This window comes from Rana temporaria, chromosome 13, assembly GCF_905171775.1.
Source record: "Rana temporaria chromosome 13, aRanTem1.1, whole genome shotgun sequence".
Lineage (NCBI taxonomy): Eukaryota > Metazoa > Chordata > Amphibia > Anura > Ranidae > Rana > Rana temporaria.
The window spans coordinates 31,801,201-31,825,253 of NC_053501.1; the positions used below are offsets into that span (position 1 = coordinate 31,801,201).

The 24,053-nt window shown below is 44.3% G+C and overlaps 1 protein-coding gene across 1 annotated transcript in view; it reads right to left on the reverse strand.

The window, feature by feature from the left end:
• BRF1 (BRF1 RNA polymerase III transcription initiation factor subunit) overlaps positions 1-24,053 on the reverse strand; it is a 437,396-nt gene that overhangs the window by 278,886 nt on the left and 134,457 nt on the right. The window contains exon 4 of the mRNA XM_040332965.1: positions 4,581-4,612. Coding sequence (XP_040188899.1) covers positions 4,581-4,612 — 32 coding nt within the window. The remainder of the gene's footprint in view (positions 1-4,580; positions 4,613-24,053) is intronic.

The window sequence follows — 24,053 nt, forward strand, 5'->3', positions numbered from 1 at the left end:
GACTTGAGGCACGCGCTGGAGAATCCGGGAGGACACCACCGAGGCCGCAGACGGACGCCGGACCGGACGATGGACGCTGGGAAGACACCAAAACTGTAAGTAATAAAATCATATAACATTTTTTTTTACAGGAATTGCGGGGCAACTTTAGGGGTGCGCGATATACGCGGGAGCGCGTTATACCGCGATAAATACGGTAATAAAAAGCTAAACAGTAAAGTTAGCCCAATTTTTTTGTATAATGTGAAAGATGATGTTACGCCACGAGAATCGTGACCTTTATTCTAACCAAAAAAATTGTGATTCTCATTTTGGCCAGAATTGTGCAGCTCTACTCAGGAGCTGCAATTGTTGTCCCATTACATTTTTAGGCCACTCAATGCTCTGGGTACCAAGTGCCAGTGTGCCAGAATTCCAAAACATAAAAAATGTCAGTGTTCCAGAATTCCAAAACCTTAAATGTCAGCATGCTGCGATTCTGAAACCTCAAAATGCCATTGTCCTGAAAACAAGTTAGTGTGCAATTTTTCTGGAATGCCAAAACGTAGTCACCCGCTGCTTTGAGCAACCAAGTGTCAGTGTGCCATTGTTCCTGGAAACAAGTGGCACTGTTCTATTTTTCATGGACCCCCGTTGTCACTCTAACATTGCTGCACACTTACAAAAGATTTTGCAAGTTCATGCTAACGCACTATGCCTCCCAAAATTGTCTGCAGCTGCATTCAGTAACATAACGGGGAAAAGGATTACTGGAAGACTGGTGATCAACAAAGCAGGTATCCAACAATCTGCTGCAAATAGTACCAACCACGTAATGGGAGCAATTTTATTCTGTAAACAGCTGGCGCACAATATTATCTGTGAACCGGGGCTAATCCCTAAATCATCTTGTTTGAAGGATTCCAGTGAAAGTAAAACTGAGATAACAGGCTGAGAGATGTGTTTTCTTACAGGTTCCCCTTCTGCCTTTACTGGAAACGTGTTTAGAAGGTTAAAATACTAAGCAGATTATAGGACCATTTTGTCTGGACAATAATGACTGTGCAGCTCTTGTTTGTAGAATGATGAATGAAAATCTCCCTCCCACACTTCTCTATGTCTACGTGGCTCTAGAATGTGCCTTTCTGTAATTTTAGATCTGATGCTACCTACTTGGCTTGTTTATTGCGCTCAGGGATTAAGCAAGCCAGAGAGGATTTGATTTTCTTTCCTTTCACCAAGGGTGGAAGGAAAGAAAATCAATTGATTCCCCCATCAACACAGTCAGTGTTGATAGGAGAATCCCTCCTTCAGAGCTATTGTGTTCTGCTGGCGGGGTGGAGGGTGCAGGGTTCAATGATTACTGCTATCGGCTATAGCCACATGTAAAATATCTAACGGCTGGTTGTACCCTAATGGATCAACTTGGATACGACAAGCCTGGCCACAAATGGGTCAAACCTTGGCTGGTCACTGCTTTACTGGCCAAGATTCGATCCATCTATGGCCAGCTTTAAAGCTCGAGGCCGCCTTTTACTTAAAAATGGGAAAAAGGAGTCCAGCATTTTTAAAAAGAGAAACGCACTTCTGGCTGCAATACTTACCTCCTCTTTGGGACTGTACCCTGCAAAATCACTGACTCCCAGTCACCACCCCTCTTCTAGGTTGAATGACATCAAGCACCATCCAACCCACCTTTCGCGAGTGCTAGCCATCAAGGACAACACCTCCCCACCTCTTGTGAATAGCTTTATTTTTTATGTTTATGCATGTGGCTGTGTTTAAAAGGCTTCCTGCTTTACCTACATATTTATCAAATCCCCTCCACATACTTAAAGCTGAATTCCAGGAATTCAGTTACTTTGTAAAAACTGTAGGCATACCATGGGTTATGTCTAACAAGGTGCCTGCTGCCTCCTAGGCTTATCTCTTATTATTCACATCTGATTTATTTAGCTCCAATGCTGCTCACTGTGGTCTCAGTTCTGCTATGCCCGCCCCTCCCCTCCTTCTGCCCAGTCACAGAAGCCTTTGCATTATGTGAACTCATTAACAAAAATACAAAAGCTTCTGTGAATGAGCAGCAGAGGGGAGAGGTAGGCATAGCTGCTGTGTGTGCTTCTCTCCTCTCACAGGCCAGAGTGTGTCCCCCAAGAGTGTAATAAACCTGTTACATATAAGTAATAGCTATAAGGCCAAGAGGTGACAGGTAACGAATTGTACTTAACTCATAGTGTGTCTACACATTTTGCAAAGTTGTAGAGTTCCTAAAATTCATCTTTAAAAAGGCACCGAAGCCTGTTTTAAGTGTAGAAAGTTTGCAGTCTGTTTTTTTTCTCCCCAGTTTGAGAGTGTTGCCTCAAATCCTGTTTGTAACGCAACAGGAAGTGACAAGAAATCTCCTAAATTTGATAGAAAATTTCCACCTTTGGCACGTCTCCAATGGGAAGATTACCCATGCAACTGTTAAAAGCAGAACTAAAGTAAAGTAACTAAAACTTTTTCATTTTGGATAGAGTTAAGCATGGTACACACCAAGTTGTTTTTGTTCATGAATGAAAAAAAAAACTGAAGAGCTCAGGAGGATATCCTGCACTAACAATCCTATTAAACTGGCCGATACCGCCCGATATTCGGCCTGTGTATACAGTCCTTTTTTTCTTCTTCTTCTTTTTTTTTTTTAAGTCTTATTTATAATTTTTCAATAACAAAGACAAAACATTAGCCACAAATGCCAAAAAGGTTACATACAATTAACTATATACACATCTTCTGCATTTGACTCCTTGCACAACTCCGGAACCCCTACCCAGTGATAAAGTAATAACATTTTTAAGGCCTCCAATCATGTATAGGAACAGTTAAATCCTTAAGGGAGGATTATAACCCCCCCGATAGTTTATTTTTGATCTCTGTCTCCCATTAAGGCGATCTCTTTGCACTTCCTGCCCCTCAGCCAAAACAGGAAATTAGGAAATTCTACTAAAAAGTGAGGGAATTCCTGGTTGTGAGATTTCCCCTGTTCTGGTAACAGCCTAAAATTTGGGATTTCCTTTAGGATTACAGTAAACAAGACAAATAGAGAGGGTGAGTCTCCCTAACAAGGACACAAACAGTACTAACAGCCCAACAGTTCTAATCTCTCTCCACTCTATATAAAACGAAACAAAAAACTACCATATATACTCGAGTATAAGCCGATCCGAATATAAGCTGAGGCACCCAATTTTACCACAAGAAACTGGGAAAACATATTGACTTGAGTACAAGCCTAGGGTGTCCATCTGCAAGCCTCACTGTGCCCATGACTAGACTGAGGCCCCGTACACACGACAGAGTTTCTCGGCAGAATTCAGCCAGAAACTCAATCGGAGCCGTATTCTGCCGAGAAACCCGGACGTGTGTACACTTTTGGCCGAGGAGACCAACGAGGAACTCGTCGAGCCAAATAGAGAACATGTTCTCCATTTCCTCGTTAGTCAATGGGGAAACTTGGCTCGACAAGATCCTCTGCGGCTTCATAAGGAACTCGACGAGCAAAACAATGTGTTTTGCCCGTCGAGTTTCTCGGACGTGTGTACGGGGCCTTACGTTTAACATGGGAGTATAGAGAAGGGGTGCCCGGCTTTGAAAAATCGGTGCTCCCCAGACAGCAAACTTTGCACACTTGTAGAGGAGAACTGAGGCTACATGTGTGCCAAGATTGGGGTCCAGAGGACCTACGGCCGACCAGTTATGGGTCCCCAAAGTCCGGGAGATCAGGCTTGAGTATAAGCCGAGGGGGGCATTTTCAGCACCAAAAAATGTGAAAAACTCTTATACGGTAAGTAAAAAGTTTTGGATTTATCTATACTTTAGGATCCGTTAGAGGGGTTTTACCCACTCAGTTTTTGCACCTATGGAATTAACCCCATTGTATCCAACATTCTATAATCCATTGAAAACTCCAAAAACATTTTGGTCACAGTTAGCATATTTGAAGACAGAAATAAAGACTTGAGCATGATTCAGATTTTATGCTATTCTTACTAGATGATCCTCCCCTAGCCGAGTTCAAAATGTGTTTATGTTCGTAGTGGGTTGGTAGCTTGAACCCAGCATGTCATGGATCATAGCCGTTCTGATAACTGCCCCTCCCTGGTTATACAAAGTGAGCAGATAACTGGAATTCATAGGTCTCTGGTGTGTACCATACTCAATATTCCATTAGAATTTCATTTTGTTACGAATATGTTTATTACAAAGGAGGTAGCTCAGGGAAGTTTACAATATTTGAAAGCATGGTATTTAAGCTGGAATTCCCATCTCAGAAGTGGAGACGTAAATGAAGAAACTGCCAGTAAACGCAGATATATAAATTGCATCCCAATTCCCATCATCTACTTGTACTGGCAGGCATTCCAAAGGGAGTTTAAAACAGAGCTGTGTGTGCAAGGTGCTTATCTCTGTGCATGCAAGAATCAGGAGTCAAACCATTGCAGGTGCCGTGTCTAGGAACAGTCAAGCATCTGGACAATAAAAACCATTATTCCCAACAACACTCAGCTGGCAGTGATAAAGCTGGTTAACACAAAGCAGACTGTTGGAAGTGTATACCATACCTGAAGAAGGTCGCTGAGATCAAGTAACATATCTGGGAGGAAGTCAAGGAAAAGACATTTATCATACAATAGGTTCTTGTATTCTGTTAGACATGTGGGGGAGCCAAACTATGAACAATCTTATTATTTGTCCACTGCAAATTTCCCAAAGGACAGAAAACACATTTAGAAATGTTACTTCATTAGAATCATAGTCGAAATTAAAGGAACAGTAAACCTTAACGGTACCGCAAAATAAAGGAATACAGTTCACTAATAAAAAAGCAGGCTGAAACGGTTTTCTCAACTAGGCCTTTCTTTGACACCATTGTAGTAACGCACAATAACACACCATGCACTTGGATTGGCAGTAGAATCATGGTTAGAAAAGTACATAACAAAGAGAGAGTATGGAAGTTGGAGATATTCTAGATGGGAGAGGTCGGGGAATTGGGGTATGTTAATAATTCTATTTTCGAAATGTAATGTATTAAAGCGGGAGTTCACCCGAAAAACAATTTTTAACATTAGATTGAGGCTCATTTTGTCAAGGGGAATCGGGTGTTTTTTTTTAAATCGAAGCTGTACTTACCGTTTTAGAGAGCGATCTTCTCCGCCGCTTCCGGGTATGGTCTTCGGGACTGGGCGTTCCCATTTGATTGACAGGCTTCCGACGGTCGCATACATCGCGTCACGAGTAGCCGAAAGAAGCCGAACGTCGGTGCGGCTCTATACGGCGCCTGCGCACCGACGTTCGGCTACTTTCGGAAAATCGTGACGCGATGTATGCGACCGTCGGAAGCCTGTCAATCAAATAGGAGCGCCCAGTCCCGCAGCCCATACCCAGAAGCGGCGGAGAAGATATCTCTCTAAAACGGTAAGTACTGCTTCGATTTAAAAAAAAGCCACCTGATTCCCCTAGACAAAATGAGCCTCAATCTAATGTTAAAAATTAAGTTTTTGGGTGAACCTCCACTTTAAAGTTTTAATGTTGTGTTTATATGGAAAACTAAGATATAAAAAAAAAAAAGACCCAACTTGAATTTTACAGGAAACTAAAGATTTTCATACAACTTCAGCTGCCGTTAGAAGTACCCACTGGAGTAGAATTCAGATTGGTTAAAGTGTAAGTAAACCCACCTATAATTTTCAGCTAAGGAAGCCGCAATCTTGGCCCATGTTTAATCTTCACCTGCCATGGTGCTGCACATGTGATCAGTTATGACACCAGCCATTGGATGGTTTGACGGTTTGGTTGAGAGCACAACCAATGTGACAGTTAGCAATCCCGGCATGCAGGAAATGCAACAGCTTTTTGAAACTGTTAAACCGATGGGTTTACTTCCGCTTTAGGTAACTGGCCTAGATTTCTAATGCAAATATGGTTTTGAAAAGCAAGAAATGCCAAATTTCACAGTTGCCCGATGTGTGTAGGACAGGCACTGAACCAATAGAAGTGAAAATTGGTTCTGACAAATACAATGTAAAGTTAATTTTCCTTCGAAGGAGCAGATCCGTGATGAAAGTATAGTGTGGGTGGACTACCTTCTGTTTCTCGGCTGCAACCTCTCTGATCCAGACAAAGGGAGCACTCAGCAGACGGTAGATTCTTTGATGTGTACTTAGGAGTGCCTGGTACAAAAGTTCATTTCACTTAAATGCCTTTTTGAAACCTATAATGGTTAAGAGAGCATCAAATGCAGCCAATGCATTTGGGGGGGGGGGGGGGGAGCCTCCCCCTTCTTCAGGGCTTGAGAAGTCAATGTTAATAGAATCACGATGGAATGCAGTAGGAGATCTGTGCTTAGGCTTGATGAAGACCAGCGTCTCCTAATGGCACTAAGAATGGCAAGCTGTACATGATGCTCTTAACCGCTGAACCAAGGTCAACCATGACCCTGGTGAAATTAACTTTTGTACCAGATGCTCCTCGGTACAAATCCAAAAATTTTAGTTTTCACTAAAGCAGAAATAGAGTGTAAACCTTCCAACTGTTTTGGTGATAACCCTCCAAGCCAGCCTCACTTTATCAGAGCCATTGAAATCACTTTCTTGTCTCAGGAAACCCCTGCTAAAAATGAATACGGTACATAAAAAAACGCATGATACAAAATGTAATAAATTGAGTCAGTAAAAAAAGTATTTGATCCTCTAAGCAAAACATGACTTCGTATTTGGTGAAGAAACCCTTGTTGGCAAGCCTAGAGGGAAGACATTTCTTGTAGTTGGTTACCAGGTTTGCACACATCTAAGGAGGGATTTTGATCCACTCCTTTTTATAGATCTTTTTCTAAATCCTTAAGGTTTCTAGGCTGTTGCTTGGCAACTCGAAGTTTCATCTCCCAATTCTATAGGATTATGGTCTGGAGTCTGGCTAGGCCACTCCATTACCTTAATGTGCTTCTTTTTGAGCCACTCTTTTGTTGCCTTTTGAGTCATTGTCATGCTGAAAGACCCATTTATGACCCATCTTCAGTGTTCTTGAGGGAACAAGGTTCTCATCCAAGATTTTACAATACATGACCTCGTCCATTGGCCCCTCAACGTGGCAAAGTCAGTTTCCATATCCATGCTTGATTGTAGGAATGGTGTTCTTAGGGCCATAGTCCCAGTCTTTTTTCTTCCTCCAAACACAGCAACACCCGTTCCGCAAGAAGGCACATGAACAGTCATGCCAATGAACATCTAAATGATTCAGAGGGGGATTGGGAGAAAGTGCTGTGGTCAGATGAGACCAAACTTGAGCTCTTGCCAATAACTCGACTTGCGTGTTTGGAGGAAGAAAAATGCTGACTATGACCCTAAGAACACCATCCCTACAGTCAAGCAGGGAGGTGTAAACATTATGCTTTGGGGCCGTTTCTCTGCTAAAGATACAGACCGACTTTGCCACGTTGAGGGGCCAATGGACGAGGCCATGTATTGTAAACATTTTTGAATGAGAACCTTCCTTCCTCAGTCAGAACACTCAAGATAGGTCATGGATGGGTCTTTCAGCGTGACAATGATCCAAAACATACTGCCAAGGCAACAAAGGAATGGATCAAGAAGTAGCACATTAAGATCTACAGACTTGATCATATAGACAATTTATTGAGGGAGCTGAAAGTTCAAGTTACCAAAAAACAGCCAAGAAATCTTAGGGATTCAGAAAAGATCTGTAAAAATGAGTGGACATGGATATAAAATTAACGTAGAACTTCACTATCCTAATCAATATTAACTACTTTTAATCCTTATGCTGCTACCATTAATAGATAGGGAAGTATATTATCAGTATATTTACCTTTTTTTTTTTTTTTCTTTACATTTCCACTGTTACCTTCTGGTTTCTACCTAGGCAAATGTCATACATCCCAGGAATCTTCAGGAGGGGTTTTCTCATCTAAACATGACTTCCTGTCTGCATGCCTGAGCTAAGGGTAGATAGATTGCAAGAAGTAGATGCTACATGAATCATCTGCCCTTACTCAAGAAGGCCTTGGACAAAAATGCTAGGGGATGGTTTTCAAAATAATTTCTCAGCAAAATAAAGCACAATAAAGCAAGGAGACACGGAAGGATTGTGGTGCTCAGATGCCGTGCAGTTCCGCTTTTAACAAAACTGTGCTGCACTGGCTAATGTTATTCAATATATAATACTTGTGCTTAACATTAGAAAATATACACGCTTATCCTTACTCCCAGTCATATAAACGACTAACCAAATATATTTATGTAATCACAAAAACAAGACTGCAAATTGCAATAAATCAGTATGTGTATAAAAATGTCTCTGTCTCCCTCAACTCCTCCTTGATTCAATGTGATACTCATACACTTCCATGTATTGCCTTATGTGGTTATGTGTATGTGAATTATGTTACACGCAAGACAAAATATGGAAATGTATCACATTGAATCAAGGAGGAGTTGAAGGAGACGGAGACATTTTTATACACGTACTGATTTATTGCAATTTGCAGTCTTGTTTTTGTGATTACATAAATATATTTGGTTAGTCGTTTATATGACTGGGAGTAAGGATAAGCGTGTATATTTTCTAATGTTAAGCACATGTATTATATATTGTACATTAATAGACAGCGCAGCACCACTTTGTTCAGTTTGTCACTGTGGATGACATTGAGGCCTATAGCATCTATTTTAGCACATTTTCCTATGTAATCTGGTCAACGTCATTCTAACCTTCCTTCCCCAGCAAAATATTAAAAGTCAGCAAATGCACATACTGTAGCTGCTGACATTAATATAAGGGCACTTACCTGTCCTGGAATCCAGCGATGTCGGCACCCCAGTTGATGTTTTAATCGGCATTTTGGTGCTGCCACTGCCATTGGTGGTAAGGGAAACTGGCAATGAAGACTTTCGGCTTCACAGCCAGCTCCCCACTTCGCATGCGGCAGGGGAAGGAGGAGGGGAGGCCAAACTTCCAAGTGGTTGTGGAGAGATCTCTGGGAAGTGGGGATGGGTACCTGTCAAAAGCAGGTCACGGTTTCACAGACGGTTGGCCACTGGACATGCTTGAGCCGCACTGCACTTTGTGAATGGTCCCACAGTCCTCTGGGACCTGTGACCAATACAAGAGCACTAAGTTCCACTTGGCGAGTCGAACCAAGTTCCACTTGGCGAGTTCCACTTGGACCGCCTAGGTGTTTGGAGCGGAAGTGACATTGGATACCTAAAAAACAGTTTCCAGCTTAACCCCAACCCCCCCACCATAATAAGTGCCATTATGTAAAGGGGAGGGGGGGCCTTAACCGCTTGCCGCCCACCGAGTGGCTCTTGTTCTGGGAGGGCGTCATGCAACGTCCTCGCCTTCCCGGGCCACTAGGGGGTGCGCGCTCCTGCCGCGTCACAAGGCATCCGCGATTGCCCAGTAACGGAGGAGGATCGTGGATCTGTGTGTGTAAACACAGATCCATGCTCTGTCAGGCGAGAGCAGACCAATGAAGTGTTCCTTGTACAGAGGAACACCGATCGGTCTCCTCCCCTTGTGAGTCCCCTCCCCCTACAGTTAGAATCACTCCCTAGGACACATTTAACTCCTTGATCGCCCCCTAGTGTTAACCCCTTCCCTGACAGTCACATTGATAAAGGTAATCAATGCATTTTATAGCACGGATCGCTGTATAAATGTGAATGGTCCCAAAATAGTGTCAAACGTGTCCGATATGTCCGCCGCAATATCACAGTCATGATATAAAAAAAAAAAACGCAGATCGCTGCCATTACTAGTAGAAAAAATATACTAAAAATGCTATAAATCTATCCCCTATTTTGTAGACGCTATAACTTTTGCTCAAACCCATCCATATACTCTATTGCGATTTTTTTTACCAAAAATATGTAGAATACATATCGGCCTAAACTGAGGGAGAAAAAAAAAACGGTTTAAAAAAAATTGATATTTATTATAGCACAAAGTAATTTTTTTTTCAAAAACTTGTAAATCTTCTTTTGTTTATAGCGCAAGAAATAAAAAGCTCTATTTGTGGGGGAAACATGATAATGCATGGCCGCGCATTTGTCATTCTAAGCGTGACAGCACTGAAAGCTAAAAAATGGCTTGGGCAGGAAGGGGGTGAAAGTGCCCGGTATTGAGGTGGTTAAAGGGACCTTCCCCTTTTGGGTGGCGCTCCGATTTAAGTTCAGCTGGTATCCTCGGGAGATGTTTAGAGAAAGTCTTGGTATTTATGTGTGAAACTGAAGTCATTGCAGTAGAACCAGTGGAGCGAAATTGGTCTTCTCTATGATTCAGAGATGCGCTAAGATCCTTACATACAATTGATCTCATTATGGATCTTGCAATCCACATTCCTATGGATGGAGAATCGGAACTCCTCCACTTCAGTGGAATACATAATCTTGCTGCATTTCTACTGATAACATTTTTGCTTGCAAACTCATGTAAGTAAAATCATGTATTGATGGTTCTGCTGGAAATTACAGGGCCAAGGACGATCCATCAGGTGAGCTCTTGCAGACAAATGAAACCCACAAAATGAAATTGCTGTTCTGGACCGTGTGCTTTGCAGTAAATCAAGATTTATAAATGGGCACACAGCCTGGCAATTGTCTTTCCTTCATGCATATTGGGATGTTATTTACTTTACAACAGCAACACATTAAAATTCGCATATTAGAAACATCATTTGCATAGTTTTAGCTCAGGAAAATGGCACGTTTATTAAAAAGAAGATTTCCGGAGAAGTCTTTGTGGTTCTGTGGCTGAACAAAAGAAAAAACAGGAATTTGTATCAAGCTAATCTCGAGTATATTCAATAGGGAAACCTTTGTTATTTTCACCTAATATCTTGTAACCTTAAAGCGTTTGTAAAGGCTAGTTTTTCTTTTTGTAAAAATAAACATGTCATACTTACCTGCTCCTCCACTTCACATACACCGTGATGTTCTGCATTCAGGGCATACAGTATGCCATAGAATTAGGGCTGTGCAAATTAACTATTAATTCCTCGATTAATCGTTAATTTTTTTGATCGATCAACATTCTTTTGATTGGTACTTACCTCTCTGCCGGCTTCCGGGTCTTCAGGGAGTTCCATCGGAGATCCAGTGACGTCACGGACACCGGCGGGGCTTGCCGTGTCCATCTGAAGGGCTCTTTTGCTGTGCCTTCATATCTGCACGTTGGCGGGACCTTACTATCTGCCACACACAAGGGCTACCACACTTCCCTCTACCACACTTCCCTCTACCACACTTCCCTCTACCACACTTCCCTCTACCACACTTCCCTCTACCACACTTCCCTCTACCACACTCCCTCTACCACACTTCCCTCTACCACACTTCCCTCTACCACACTTCCCTCTACCACACTTCCCTCTACCACACTTCCCTCTACCACACTTCCCTCTACCACACTTCCCTCTACCACACTTCCCTCTACCACACTTCCCTCTACCACACTTCCCTCTACCACACTTCCCTCTACCACACTTCCCTCTACCACACTTCCCTCTACCACACTTCCCTCTACCACACTTCCCTCTACCACACTTCCCTCTACCACACTTCCCTCTACCACACTTCCCTCTACCACACTTCCCTCTACCACACTTCCCTCTACCACACTTCCCTCTACCACACTTCCCTCTACCACACTTCCCTCTACCACACTTCCCTCTACCACACTTCCCTCTACCACACTTCCCTCTACCACACTTCCCTCTACCACACTTCCCTCTACCACACTTCCCTCTACCACACTTCCCTCTACCACACTTCCCTCTACCACACTTCCCTCTACCACACTTCCCTCTACCACACTTCCCTCTACCACACTTCCCTCTACCACACTTCCCTCTACCACACTTCCCTCTACCACACTTCCCTCTACCACACTCCCTCTACCACACTTCCCTCTACCACACTCCCTCTACCACACTTCCCTCTACCACACTCCCTCTACCACACTCCCTCTACCACACTCCCCTCTACCACCCTCCCTCTACCACACTTCCCTCTACCACACTTCCCTCTACCACACTTCCCTCTACCACACTCCCTCTACCACACTTCCCTCTACCACACTCCCTCTACCACACTTCCCTCTACCACACTTCCCTCTACCACACTTCCCTCTACCACACTTCCCTCTACCACCCTGGGATTCTACAGCCATCCACTGGGAGTTGTGATAGTTCCCTTCACGGGACATCTACATGCCGACGGACTGATGTTGACCCCTCCTCATTTGGATTCAGCAGTGGTATCGTTGTACACATTTTTATACCAGTATCATACTTCGCTAAATGTTTTTATGACTGCTTTTTCTACCGTTTGGTATTACTCGCACCATTTTTACAGTTTATGTAGGTACATCGATTTTATCTCCAGTGCAGCATTTATTTTGTTACCTACTTGAAGACTATAAAAGTTTTAATGCTATTCCCATCGAGCGCTGCCTTTGTGCGTTTTTTGTATCCTGCTATCCATTTTTCCAGTGGTTGGTAGCTGCACTGGAAATCAGCCTGCAAGGAGATCAGCTAAAAGTAGTTGGATCTGTATGTGCGTTATAATTCATCAAAATTAGTTGATAAAAAAAAATAATCGATCAATCGAACACGAAAATTTTAATCAGTAACAGCCCTACGTAGAATGCAGAACACTGCCAAGTCTTGCGTGGGAGTGATGTCATCACAGCCCCGGCCGTTCAAAGCGCCGACGCCCCCAAACCCTGAAGGAAGACCGGGTGAAGATGGAAGCTGTGACAGCCCAGCGCTGGAGGGCTCCCTGTGTAGGCAAGTCTGTCAATTGTTTTTCATTCTTATGGCAGGTTACTACCGCTTTAATCCTAAATTAAGGGCCAGATTCTCAAAAGAATTACGCCAGATACACCGGTGTAATTCGAATTTCCCGCCGGCGTATCATTGTTTTCTATCCAGAAAACATGATACGCCGGATTCACGCTAAGATCCGACTGGCATAATAATCTTACACCGTCGGATCTTAAATGTAATGTTACGCCGGCCGCTAGGTGGCGTTTACGTAGATTTCTCATTTGACTATGAAAATGAGCCTGATACGCCGATTCCCGAACGTTTTTGCGCCGCCTCGTCGTCGTTTACGTAGTTTCCGTAAGCGTAAACTTACCCCTGCTATATGAGGCGTAAGTTTACGAAGGTCCGTCGTATGCCATGTTAAGTATGGCCTCGGGACAGCGTCGTCTTTTTCCGTCATTTACGTCGTTTTCCTAAGTCGTTCGCGAATAGGGATTTGCGTAAATGACGCTCACGTCGGCTTCATTGACGTTTTCCGACGTGAGTTGGAGCATGCGCACTGGGCTATTTTTACGGCCGGCGCATTCGCAGTTCGATCAGCGCGCTTATTTTAAATACAAGCCGCCCCCTTTGAATTACGCGGCCTTACGCCGGGCCATTTACACTACGCCGCCGCAAATTACGGAGCAAGTGCTTTGAGAATACGGCACTTGTCCAGTAAGTTGCGGCGGCGTAGTGTAAATGGCTTACGCTACGCCGCCGCGGATTCTACAAGAATCTGGCCCTTAGTCTCTACAATTAAGGCCTTGCGAGATGAAATAAATTAGAACGTGGTTTCCAGTGAGAGTTCAGTGTGTACCGTCAATAGAATTAAACGTTGGAGGAGACACATTTGGTGTTCGGCTTAGCTCGTTGGACTTCCCGTTCAAACAGTATTATTGTTCAGGTAAAGCTAGCCACTGACCAGCCCGGTGATCTGACGATCTGGTTCCGATCTGGTTCCGGGTAACAAGCTGGTTCCTGTAAGGACTGCACAGGCGCAATCCTTGCCGACGGAAATCTCTGAACCTCGGCCGGCATCCAGGGCGACGTGGAATTTGAGGGAAGTGGCTCTTTTTTTTAACATCCTCCAATCCACGGGGATGTCAAAGAATGAGCCTGGATGCCGGCCGAGGTTCGGAGATTTCCGTCGGCAAGGATTGCGCCTGCGCAGTTCTTACAGGTTCCTTACAGCTCGATAGGGGAACCTTAACGACAAGTCACCGGCCTAAAAGTTAGCCACCAGAGTTCATTGGGCAGAGTCTGCTTGACCAAAACTGGGGTCTATACAGGCTTCCCGGGGTCCTACTTTCTGAAGAAAAATACGTTCTAGACTTTTTTTTGGTAACATTTGTTGGTTTTAGCAAGTAGAACTATTCTAGATATTGACATAAACACAGATCTGCTTAAAATCAATTGCCGTGATAAATTTTGTTAAAAAAATGTGGTAATTCCTATGAATTGTCTTTGGGAACAGACCATGGCTAAGATAAGAACAGGGATAAGGATGATGATTCATGGAGGTCCTGTGAGTAAAGGGGCTCTGAGTCACGGAGTTTGCCAATATCCCACCAGTCATTGTGTGGGTGAAACATTTCAAAAGGAGACTTGTACAAACAAGAAGGCCAGCTTTCACTTGTAGCAAGCAGAGGGGTCAAAGGACCTTAATAAAATTGGCCCATGAACAAGCAGATCTTTAATTAAAATAAAGCAGGAAAGACACACACAGGGAAGTGCGGGAGGAGATAAATAAAATAAAAAAATCATTAAAAACAAAAACAAGAGATGAAACCAGACAGTCCTTGGATGCGTCCCTCTGCAATTAATTGTATGGACCAAATTAAAGCCGAGAATACAGTCTTGCCCATTCAACAATTAAATCAAATCACTCTCATCTTTTACAAGCATAAAAGGGGATGACTCAGAGTCATAATGAGCTCATCCCAAACAACGCCATAGGAAGCAGCTACTAATAGGATGTACAACAGTCTCCATGAGTGTTTAGAGAACCTGGGACATAAAGCACGCCAGCGGTTGTCCACTTAATGGGATTTAGCTCAATACCTTCCAGACAAATATCATCCATAAACAGCAAATAACCGTTTAATCTGCAACATTATTCTTCGCAGGATGCCAGGGAAAGCATAATTACAGATTAAACAATTAAACGCTTTATCAAAATAATGCTGAATTGCGATGACAGGGAGAAACAGAACTACATAGAAGAAGTAAGAGCACAATGCAACAGGCTTGTTCATCCACTGATAGCAAAAGATGGAGATCCACCCAAAAGGGGAAGCTCCGCTTATCTTCCTCCTCCCTCCTCCGATGCCCGAGTTTGACATGTACCTGCAGTGCCGATCGTGACCTCCCTGGGGCCCTAAGCAAAATTACATGTCACATTAAAGTTGAGAAGCGGGGGAGGGGGTGTTCTGCTGTCAGAAATTACATCTTACATTAAAGTGAGAAGCGGGGGGTGCTGACTTCTTACCTCTTCTCCCATGCAGCCAGCGAGTTGAGAAGGGGAACAGAAAAACAAACAAGGCGTCTCTAAGTGCAGAAATATAAAACTTTTAATATCCCCTAAAGGGGTTAAAAACACTTACAAGATGGTGGATGAAGCAGGCATGTAGCAGGTAAGTGTGTCTAGAAGATGTTCCAGTGGCAGGGCAGTCCCAGTCAGATGATAAAGCTTCCAGGGAAGTCCACAGGATAACAGCCAATTTGTGCCCAGTGGCTGGCCGGTCACTGGCTGAAGAAGGAACCAATGAGCTGTTCCGAAACGCGTCCCGCCTCTATGACACACTTCCTGCCCTCTTCCTGGTTGTGTTCCATGCTGGTTTTTGTCTCGCTTCCTCTGACATCATCCCCAGGCTCCATCACCATTGTGTTCTCTAAACACTCACAGCACAAATTGGCTGTTATCCTGTGGACTTCCCTGGAAGCTTTATCATCAGACTGGGACTGCCCTGCCACTGGAACATCTTCTGTTCCCATTAGAGATTGCTTGTCCCCCTGAGTGCTGCCTAAAGTGCGTGAAGATCTGCTACCCTCTCCAACACAGACTTTATCGGTCACGATTCAAATTCTTGGAGTGCCATGGATATACACATTTTTCTGGAGTTGAGAAGGGGGGTGAGGGGCCGAAAATTACTTCTCACCAGGCAGGGCCTCTAGTAATTTGGGGGCCCACCGTAGCTTTGCGGGGCCCTAAGCGGCTGGCATAGTGAGCCTATAGGGCAGATCGGCCCTGTGTACCTGCTCAGTTCACGGCTGCGAATAGAGACAGAAGTTTGGCCCCTATTAACAGCACCCGGCGCCCAGGCCATTGAGAAAGCGCAGTGCGATTCGCACCCGAGTGCTCAAGAATCGGCTCAGGTGAGAACACCACTTTTTATTTTTTTTTGGGGGGGGGGGGGACGACTCCTCAACATCAGGCAAAAAAATCCCATTTTCCACCCCCTCCGCACCTAGCTAATAGTTTCCTACGTAAAAAAAAAAAACAAAGCCTCAAAAAACTTTAGGGTTCATTCTGCACTCTCATGCAACATTTTACCTTTCAGGCTAGTGTCTGTGTAAGGTCAGAGAGAGTGGTGTAATGCACGTTTCAGTGCATCTCATAGTTTACATTTTTTTTTTTTTAACACACCGACACTTCCTTTATGTCTCTAGAGAGCAGCACAGTGCAATATGCTGCGGTGGCACGTGCAAAAGAAAGAAAAGTCCCAAAAGCCCCAATGCGTTTTCCCCTGTGACCGGAGCCAAACACGTTGAGGGGTGTGGCCTGGATGAAGCCTGAGCCAAGACTATTTTTACCTTCTACACACAGGATTTGGTTGTAAAGGCAAATCCACTTTGCACGACAACTGCAAAGTGCACTTGAAATTGCACTGAAAGTGCACTTGGATGTGCAGTCGCTGTAGATCCGAGGGGGACAAAAAATAAAAAAAAAAACTGTATTTTACCCTGCACGTGATTGGATAATAAAATCAGCAGTGCTTCTCCTCATTTCAGATCTACCCCTCAGATTTGCAGCGACTGCACTTCCAAGTGCAATTTCAAGTGCACTTTGCACTTGAAGTGCAAAGTAGATTTACCTTTAGTAAACCACCACCAATGTGAGGTCAGACGTTTCAAAAGGCTATAACTACCAGGCAACAGGTGACCTCTGAAGAATCAGATTTAGCCCATGTTCATAACAGGCCGATTTGACATGTCAAATCACCGCCAATTGGTGGCAATGGAACGCCAACTGCTTTAAAAACGCAGCATAATGCAGGTCCAGAGCTGAAGAAAGGAAGAAAAAAAAAAACACAAGCGCATGCAGGAATGCTTCCGGAACACAGAAATTGTGGTGTGAACGGGCTCTCGTATAAAGTAAGTGAAGGTAAGAGGTGGGGGGCTCTTTCATATACGCAAGTTCATTGTTATTACAAGAATCTAAGTGTCGGTTGCACACTGGGGCAACACAACATCCAGTGCGACTTTGCAAGGCAACTTGGAGACAACTTGAGCGCGACTTCAGCGCTACTTGGAGCGACTTACAACGCGACTTCAGGTCGCCTCCAGGACAGGCGACTTTGCCAGTGGCCAATCACATAATCTGCTCTGTGGGAGGGAGGGGTTTGCCTTAGAAACTATTTTCACTTCCTGGAAAGTTGCTTCAGTTAAGGCAGGGGATCCGACTTGGAGGCGACTTCCATTGAAATCAATGGGTACAGGTCGCCTAGAAGACGCCTTGAAGTAGTACAAGAACCTTTTCTGAAGTCGGCACGAAATATTGCATTTTTTTCAAAATTGTCGCTCTATTTTTGTTTATAGCGCAAAAAAAAAAACGCAGAGGTGATCAAATACCACCAAAAGAAAGCTCTATTTATGGGGAAAAAAGGACGCCAATTTTGTTTGGGAGCCACGTCGCATCACCGCGCAATTGTCTGTTAAAGCGACGCAGTGCCGAATTGTAAAAACCCCTTGGGTCATTTAGCAGCATATTGGTCCAGTCCTAAAGTGGTTAAACTGTGCAATGATCGGTTTGCTCATCTTCAATCCTCTTTTGCCCTTTTAATTGTTCGATAACTCACCCCTGTAAAATGGAGACAATCTTTTACAGCAAAGTTTTTATGAGGAGTACAAAAAGGAGTGCCGCTGACTACGAGCGGGAAGAGCAAAAGCCATGATTGACTCAGAGGGACTTTGGAAATCTGAGGATATGAATCACATTGACTCCCTTAGGTTTGCATAGACAGAATACACAGAGGCTGAGCAGAGAGACGTGCATCTAGACAGCACACTCCCACTAGCTCAGGAAAACGGCAAACAGGTGACATAAATCACAGGTCCTGGCAAATGAAACTTTCACAAGCTGCAGTAGATGGGGGGGAATCATTAATCAGAGCTGCAATCACAGCAGGCAGTGTGCAACCTCCACAGCCAAGCAGGCATAGAGCTTTAATATATTCACAATCTTTAACTGTTCATGTGCCAGTCATTATCACAGACACAAAACTCATTTTCAATGCCACCCAACACATCTCCGACCTATTCAAAATGAATGGTCTGTAGTATGATAAAGAGTGTTGAGGTGCATGTGTTAGTGCAGCGCAAGTAGGTGCAAATCCTTGGGGATTTGGGGCTGCACACGCAGCTCAGTGTACAAAATTTGTTGTAACGGGGTTGTAACGGTAAGAATGTTTTTCCCTAAATAGCTTCCTTTACCTTAGTGCAGTCCTCCTTCACTTACCTCATCCTTCCATTTTGCTTTTAAATGTCCTTATTTCTTCTGAGAAATCCTCACTTCCTGTTCTTCTGTCTGTAACTCCACACAGTAATGCAAGGCTTTCTCCCTGGTGTGGAGAAAGCCTCTTGAGGGGGGAGGGGGCGAGCAGGAGTGTCAGGACACTCTCTACTTTGCAGATAGAGAAAGGAGCTGTGTGTTACTGGGCGTCCTGACACTTCTGCTCGCCCCCTCCCCCCTCAAGAGGCTTTCTCCACACCAGGGAGAATGCCTCGCATTACTGTGTGGAGTTACAGACCGAAGAACAGGAAGTGAGGATTTCTCAGAAGAAATAAGGACATTTAAAAGCAAAATGGAAGGATGAGGTAAGTGAAGGAGGACTGCACTAAGGTAAAGGAAGCTATTTAGGGGAAACATGTTTTACCTTTACAACCCCTTTAAGGCTGGCCATACATTATACAATTTTCTTGTACAGCTTTCCTTTAGATTTATCAAAACCATATAATAGGAGGTCTAACCTAAACACTTTTAATTTGTATGCAATCAGGCATGCCCTTGTACTACATAGTTGAAGGTAAATCTAAAGAAGATTGAATAAGAAAATTGTATAGTGTATGGCCAGCTTAACTACCTTAGCTTCCCATACATGGATTAAAATTCAAGCAATTCAGCAGGAAACAGACAAAAAGCAATCCATCTATTGCAGGTCCCGCTCAACATAAGTAGATATGACATTCAACTGCTGAATGGGTCTGTTGGAAAACTTTTGTAGACCAGTGGTTTGCAGTAGGTTTGCCACAAGTCGCTGACCAGTGTATTCTGACAGTGAAAGAGGCTTGCTGTCAGAATACAACGGCACAGCAGGGAAGAAGATCCCCCCCCCCCCATTCGCATGTGTGGACTGGGAAAAAAAAAGAAATGCATCTATGCAAGATTCAGATCCCTGGCGCCTCCCAGACCTTTAAGAGGTTTCAGTTGCTGGGATTTAGGATCATGTGACCACTGATTGGTTGTCTTGGCAGTCACATGATCGGGAGCTTTCCATTAGCAGCCAATAACTGTGCTGGGAGCACGCAGGGCATGTGCGCTTGGCACAGCTGGTTTTGAAATATTGCACGCAAATATGCACCCACTCGGCACCAAGGCCCACTCGCCGAGAGGCCGCATATCTGCATGTTGTCAGCACCAAGAGGGTAAAAACACCTACTGATGAATGGTTCTGCTTTATTATATTCTGACAGCACAGACTCCTATCCCGTTGGAATACACTGATCATATTAAAATTTTCCAACATTCCCATTGGAGAAGCCGATCATTAGATCAACGTTTCTCGTGCGGGAACATCCATAGGTGGATCAAAATCCTTGCAAAACTAGCCAATCTGCAAACCATCTATGGCCAGCTTAAAGTAATGGCAAAGTCAAAAAAATAAAACATTTTTAGAAAATGTGTAGTGAATTTGCACAGAGCAGCCTGTATCCTCCTCTTCTCAGGTACCTCTTCGCTGCTCCTGGCCCCTCCCTCCTCAAGCAGCTTGCTTTGGGAGCACCCAAGCCTAGCTGCAGGTTTGTGTGTCCATTCAGACACAAAGCTGTGGTTTGGCCTTGCCTCCACTCTCTCCTGATTGGCTAACTGACTTTGACAGCAGTAGGAGCCAATGGCGCCGCTGCAGTGTTTCAGTCAATCAGGACGGAGAGTCCTGGACATCGCTGGACAGAGATGGGGCTCAGGTAAGTATTAGGGGGGGCCTGCTACACACAGAAGGTTTTTTATTTTAATGCATCAAGATAAAAAAAAACGTTCTGTCTTTACAACTACTTTAAAGCAGAGGTCCACCCTAAAAAAATAGCCAAAAACGCTACAAGAAAAATTGAAAAAAATATATATATTTTTTTTGTATACTTACCAGAAGTGGCTGTTACTAGGCAGATCTCCTAATCTGCCACTTCCTTGTCCGCGGTGGGTCTTTTTGTTGCGCTGCCTCCTGGGAAATGTGGAGCGGTGTCTTCTGGGACCTTGTGTGTGTCCCAGGAGACATCCACCCATTCACATAGTGCCGCAAGGAATCGGGCTGTGAAGCCGCGACGCTTCACTTCCTGATTCCCTCACCAAGGATGACAGCGGGGCAGCCGAGAGATGAGCGATTGCTCGGCTTCGGCTATCGACATCGCGGGCACCCTGAACAGGTAAGTGTCATTATTAAAAGTCAGCAGCTACAGTGTTTGAAGACTTATTTTTTTAAAAAAAATTTAAGCCGGACCTCCACTTTAAGTCTTTAAGTAGACTGTCAAGGTAACAATACTACTGAAGAGAGGGCACTTTGTGGTACTCTACCTAAGTTAGTATTAAAATTGATCACTCTGGAAACCCTTGAACCTAAACCATGGCTATGATCTGTTCCTGCCTTTTCCATCTATCCTGGGAAGGACCTAATCTGGACCTGAAAAGAGACTAAGGGTTCTTTCACACGGGTGGTGCGTTCAGGTCCGCCTGACAGTTTTTTAGGCGGACCTGAACGGGCGCTCTGTGTTCCTCTATGGAGCCGCGGATGTCAGCGGTGACATGCCCGCTGACATCCGACCCGCTCCGATCCGCTAAAGTGTGACGGAGGAAAAACCTACTTTTCCATCCGTCCTACTTTCCATAATCCGATCTCCCCATAGGGGAGAGCGGAGAAAAGACAGGGCGGTCCCTGCACAGTGTGCGGGGACTGCCCTGTCATCCGCCGGCTCAGCGGGGATCAACAGAGCGATCCCCGCTGAGCAAGCGGAGGTTCACGGGGCGGATCATTACTGATCCACCCCATGTGAAAGGGGCCTAAGGCCCAGTTTTATGAGGACATACCACCTGTGATGGCCAAAACAGGTGGGCAGAACATGGCACTCTGGTAAAGGTATCACTCTGCTGAATTTAAACTCCTTAGAAATATAAGAAGCCAAAAGGTGATTTAACTGAACACCAAGCATGCTTTCAGTAGACCGTTAACCTAAAACTCTATAACATACTAATTAAACTTGTTACCTATAAAGCCCTTTGGTATTATACCACCCCCATCCACTCACACCAGCTAGAATCTCCAACAAGGAAGGTGGTTATCTTACAAGTCCATAGCTGGAGGAGTGTAAAAGAATGTAGTGCAGACACAGGAATGAGGCAAATCAAAGATGGAAAATGCCAAACTTGTTACTACACAAACAGCTTACATTAATCAACGTTTAACATCACACACATACCCCACAACTACGTTCTCCACTAGAATGTTTAGTACATTACTGATATGGGTGGTCAAATCAAGTATTTCTGAAGCATGATAAAAATATAATTATATAAACACTTTATTCACAGGTCTTGCCAAAAATGTTTTAACACAGCAGTGCAAATGTTATCATATGCAACATATAGTAAGCAGATTAATGGATGAACATGTCAAGGTTTCAGGAACTTATTGGACACGAGGCATTGTAAAAGGACAAGAAATGTGGAGCCATCATTGACTTCATTTAGTGCAATCAGTTTCTGAAAACATACAAAGGACATACTTGCCAACTGTCCCGAATTTCACAGGGTTTTTGTTATTTTTAGTGACATTGTGACAGACAAATCGGACACTTGACACGTTTTTGGGATACATTGATTAGTGCTATAAAACTGCACTGATTACTGTGTAAATGTGACGGGCAGGGAAGGGGTTAACACTAGGGGGCGCTGAAGGGGTTAATATGTTCCCTAAAGTGTGTTCTAACTGTAGGGGGCTCACAAAAGGAGGAGATGGATGTGTGTTCCTCTGTACTGGGAACACACATCGGTCTCCTCACCGATGACAGGACATGGATCTGTGTGTTTACACACAGATCCATTGTCCTGCTGTGATTGCGGGCAACCCACGGGTGCCCGGTGGCCACGAGTATCAGGGTCCCGAGCAATGCGGCGGGGGGGGCGCACGCACGCCCCCTAGCCGCCCAGGAAGGCAAGGACGTCCACCCGGAGGGAGGGTTCCCACCGTCATTTTACAATGCCTCGGTAGGGAAAGGGTTAAAGGAACCTAAAGAAAATAACAAACAAACCTTTACAACCCCTTTAACTGTACTGAATTGATATTGCATGCAATATTTCCAATAAAGCAAAGTGTTGCATGCAATAAACGTCAGTCAATTGACCCCAGTATCCTTTCATTAAAAGAACAGGCTACAGATCCAAGACTATGGAACACAACCTTTTACCACGTTTAATAAAAGATTATTTTACCACACTCTGTACAGTTCTTTATGTTCTTAGAGAGAAGAGCACTATAAAACAAAAAGGTATTTAAATAAAGGCCACTGTGTCAACACTGACTGCCATGCAATGCAGCCAGTAAACCCCCGACGAGGAAGACGCCAGTCGGACTCCCAGTAAAAGCACTTGACAAACATTGGGAAAAGTGGCCCTGTGAATAGACGCCTTTGTGTCATTCCTCCCTCAGCACTCCACAATACTCTTGCTCAAACTGTTTACAGCCAGCCTTTTAAAGCCTCATTAGCCTCCACAAATTAATCTTTGATGTACACACGAGAAGTTAAAAGCTTTGAAGGCCCTGCACGAAGCAGAACCCAAACTAGAAACAAACAGCAAGTCCTGTCACAGGACGGAGGCTTGAGGGATAGATATAATTAGTGGCGTGGCGAGCCCTGTCATGGCACAGAGCATACCCGCTGCAAAATGTCATATGAGGCTGTGGGTACCCAAACTTCCCCGCCACCTCCAACTGGGAGCCATACTGGACTGAGCCACCATTCCAGTCATGCCAATTCCTCTGGCGCCCAGAAAAGAAAAGGCAAAGTCTATAGGTCGCTGACGGGGGCTGCAATATTGGAAGCGTGTACTCGTTAGAGGTGTGAACAAATCAGCAATAACACAGAAAACACGCAGTAGATGGGTGAGCGTGAGATAAAACAGGCACACTGGGCTCCGGGGACTGGCACTGTATGAGACTGTACCAGGGAGGCAGGGAGCGAATAAACAGAGGAAAACATTGACTAACAAAGCTTGTTATAGTGAATAGAGGGGCAAGGCATGGAAATTTCCACTGAACTACACAGGAAAGAAACTCAAATGAAAAAGAAATTATCAAGAAATGCCCTACATAATATCAGGTCATAGGACAACAAATAAGGCTCCTCGGAACAGGCCTCAGTAACCCCCCCCCCTCTCTGGCTGTGATTGACAGCAGCGGGAGCCAATGGCATGAGAGAGCCAAGAGAACTGGTGCTCTTGTGCACATTGCTCGATCGAAATCGGACTCAGATAAGGGGGGGGGTAGATGAATTTATACCCCAATATGCAGAAAAAGCATTAAAGTAAAACCTTCTGCCTTTAGAACCACTGACATTTCCTCCTTTCTTCACCCGGTGATCCCCCAGTAATACACTTCCGTTCCCATCCTGGGTTGTCAACGCTCACTCACTGCACTGCATCCTTGGAGGAACAGCATGGTCA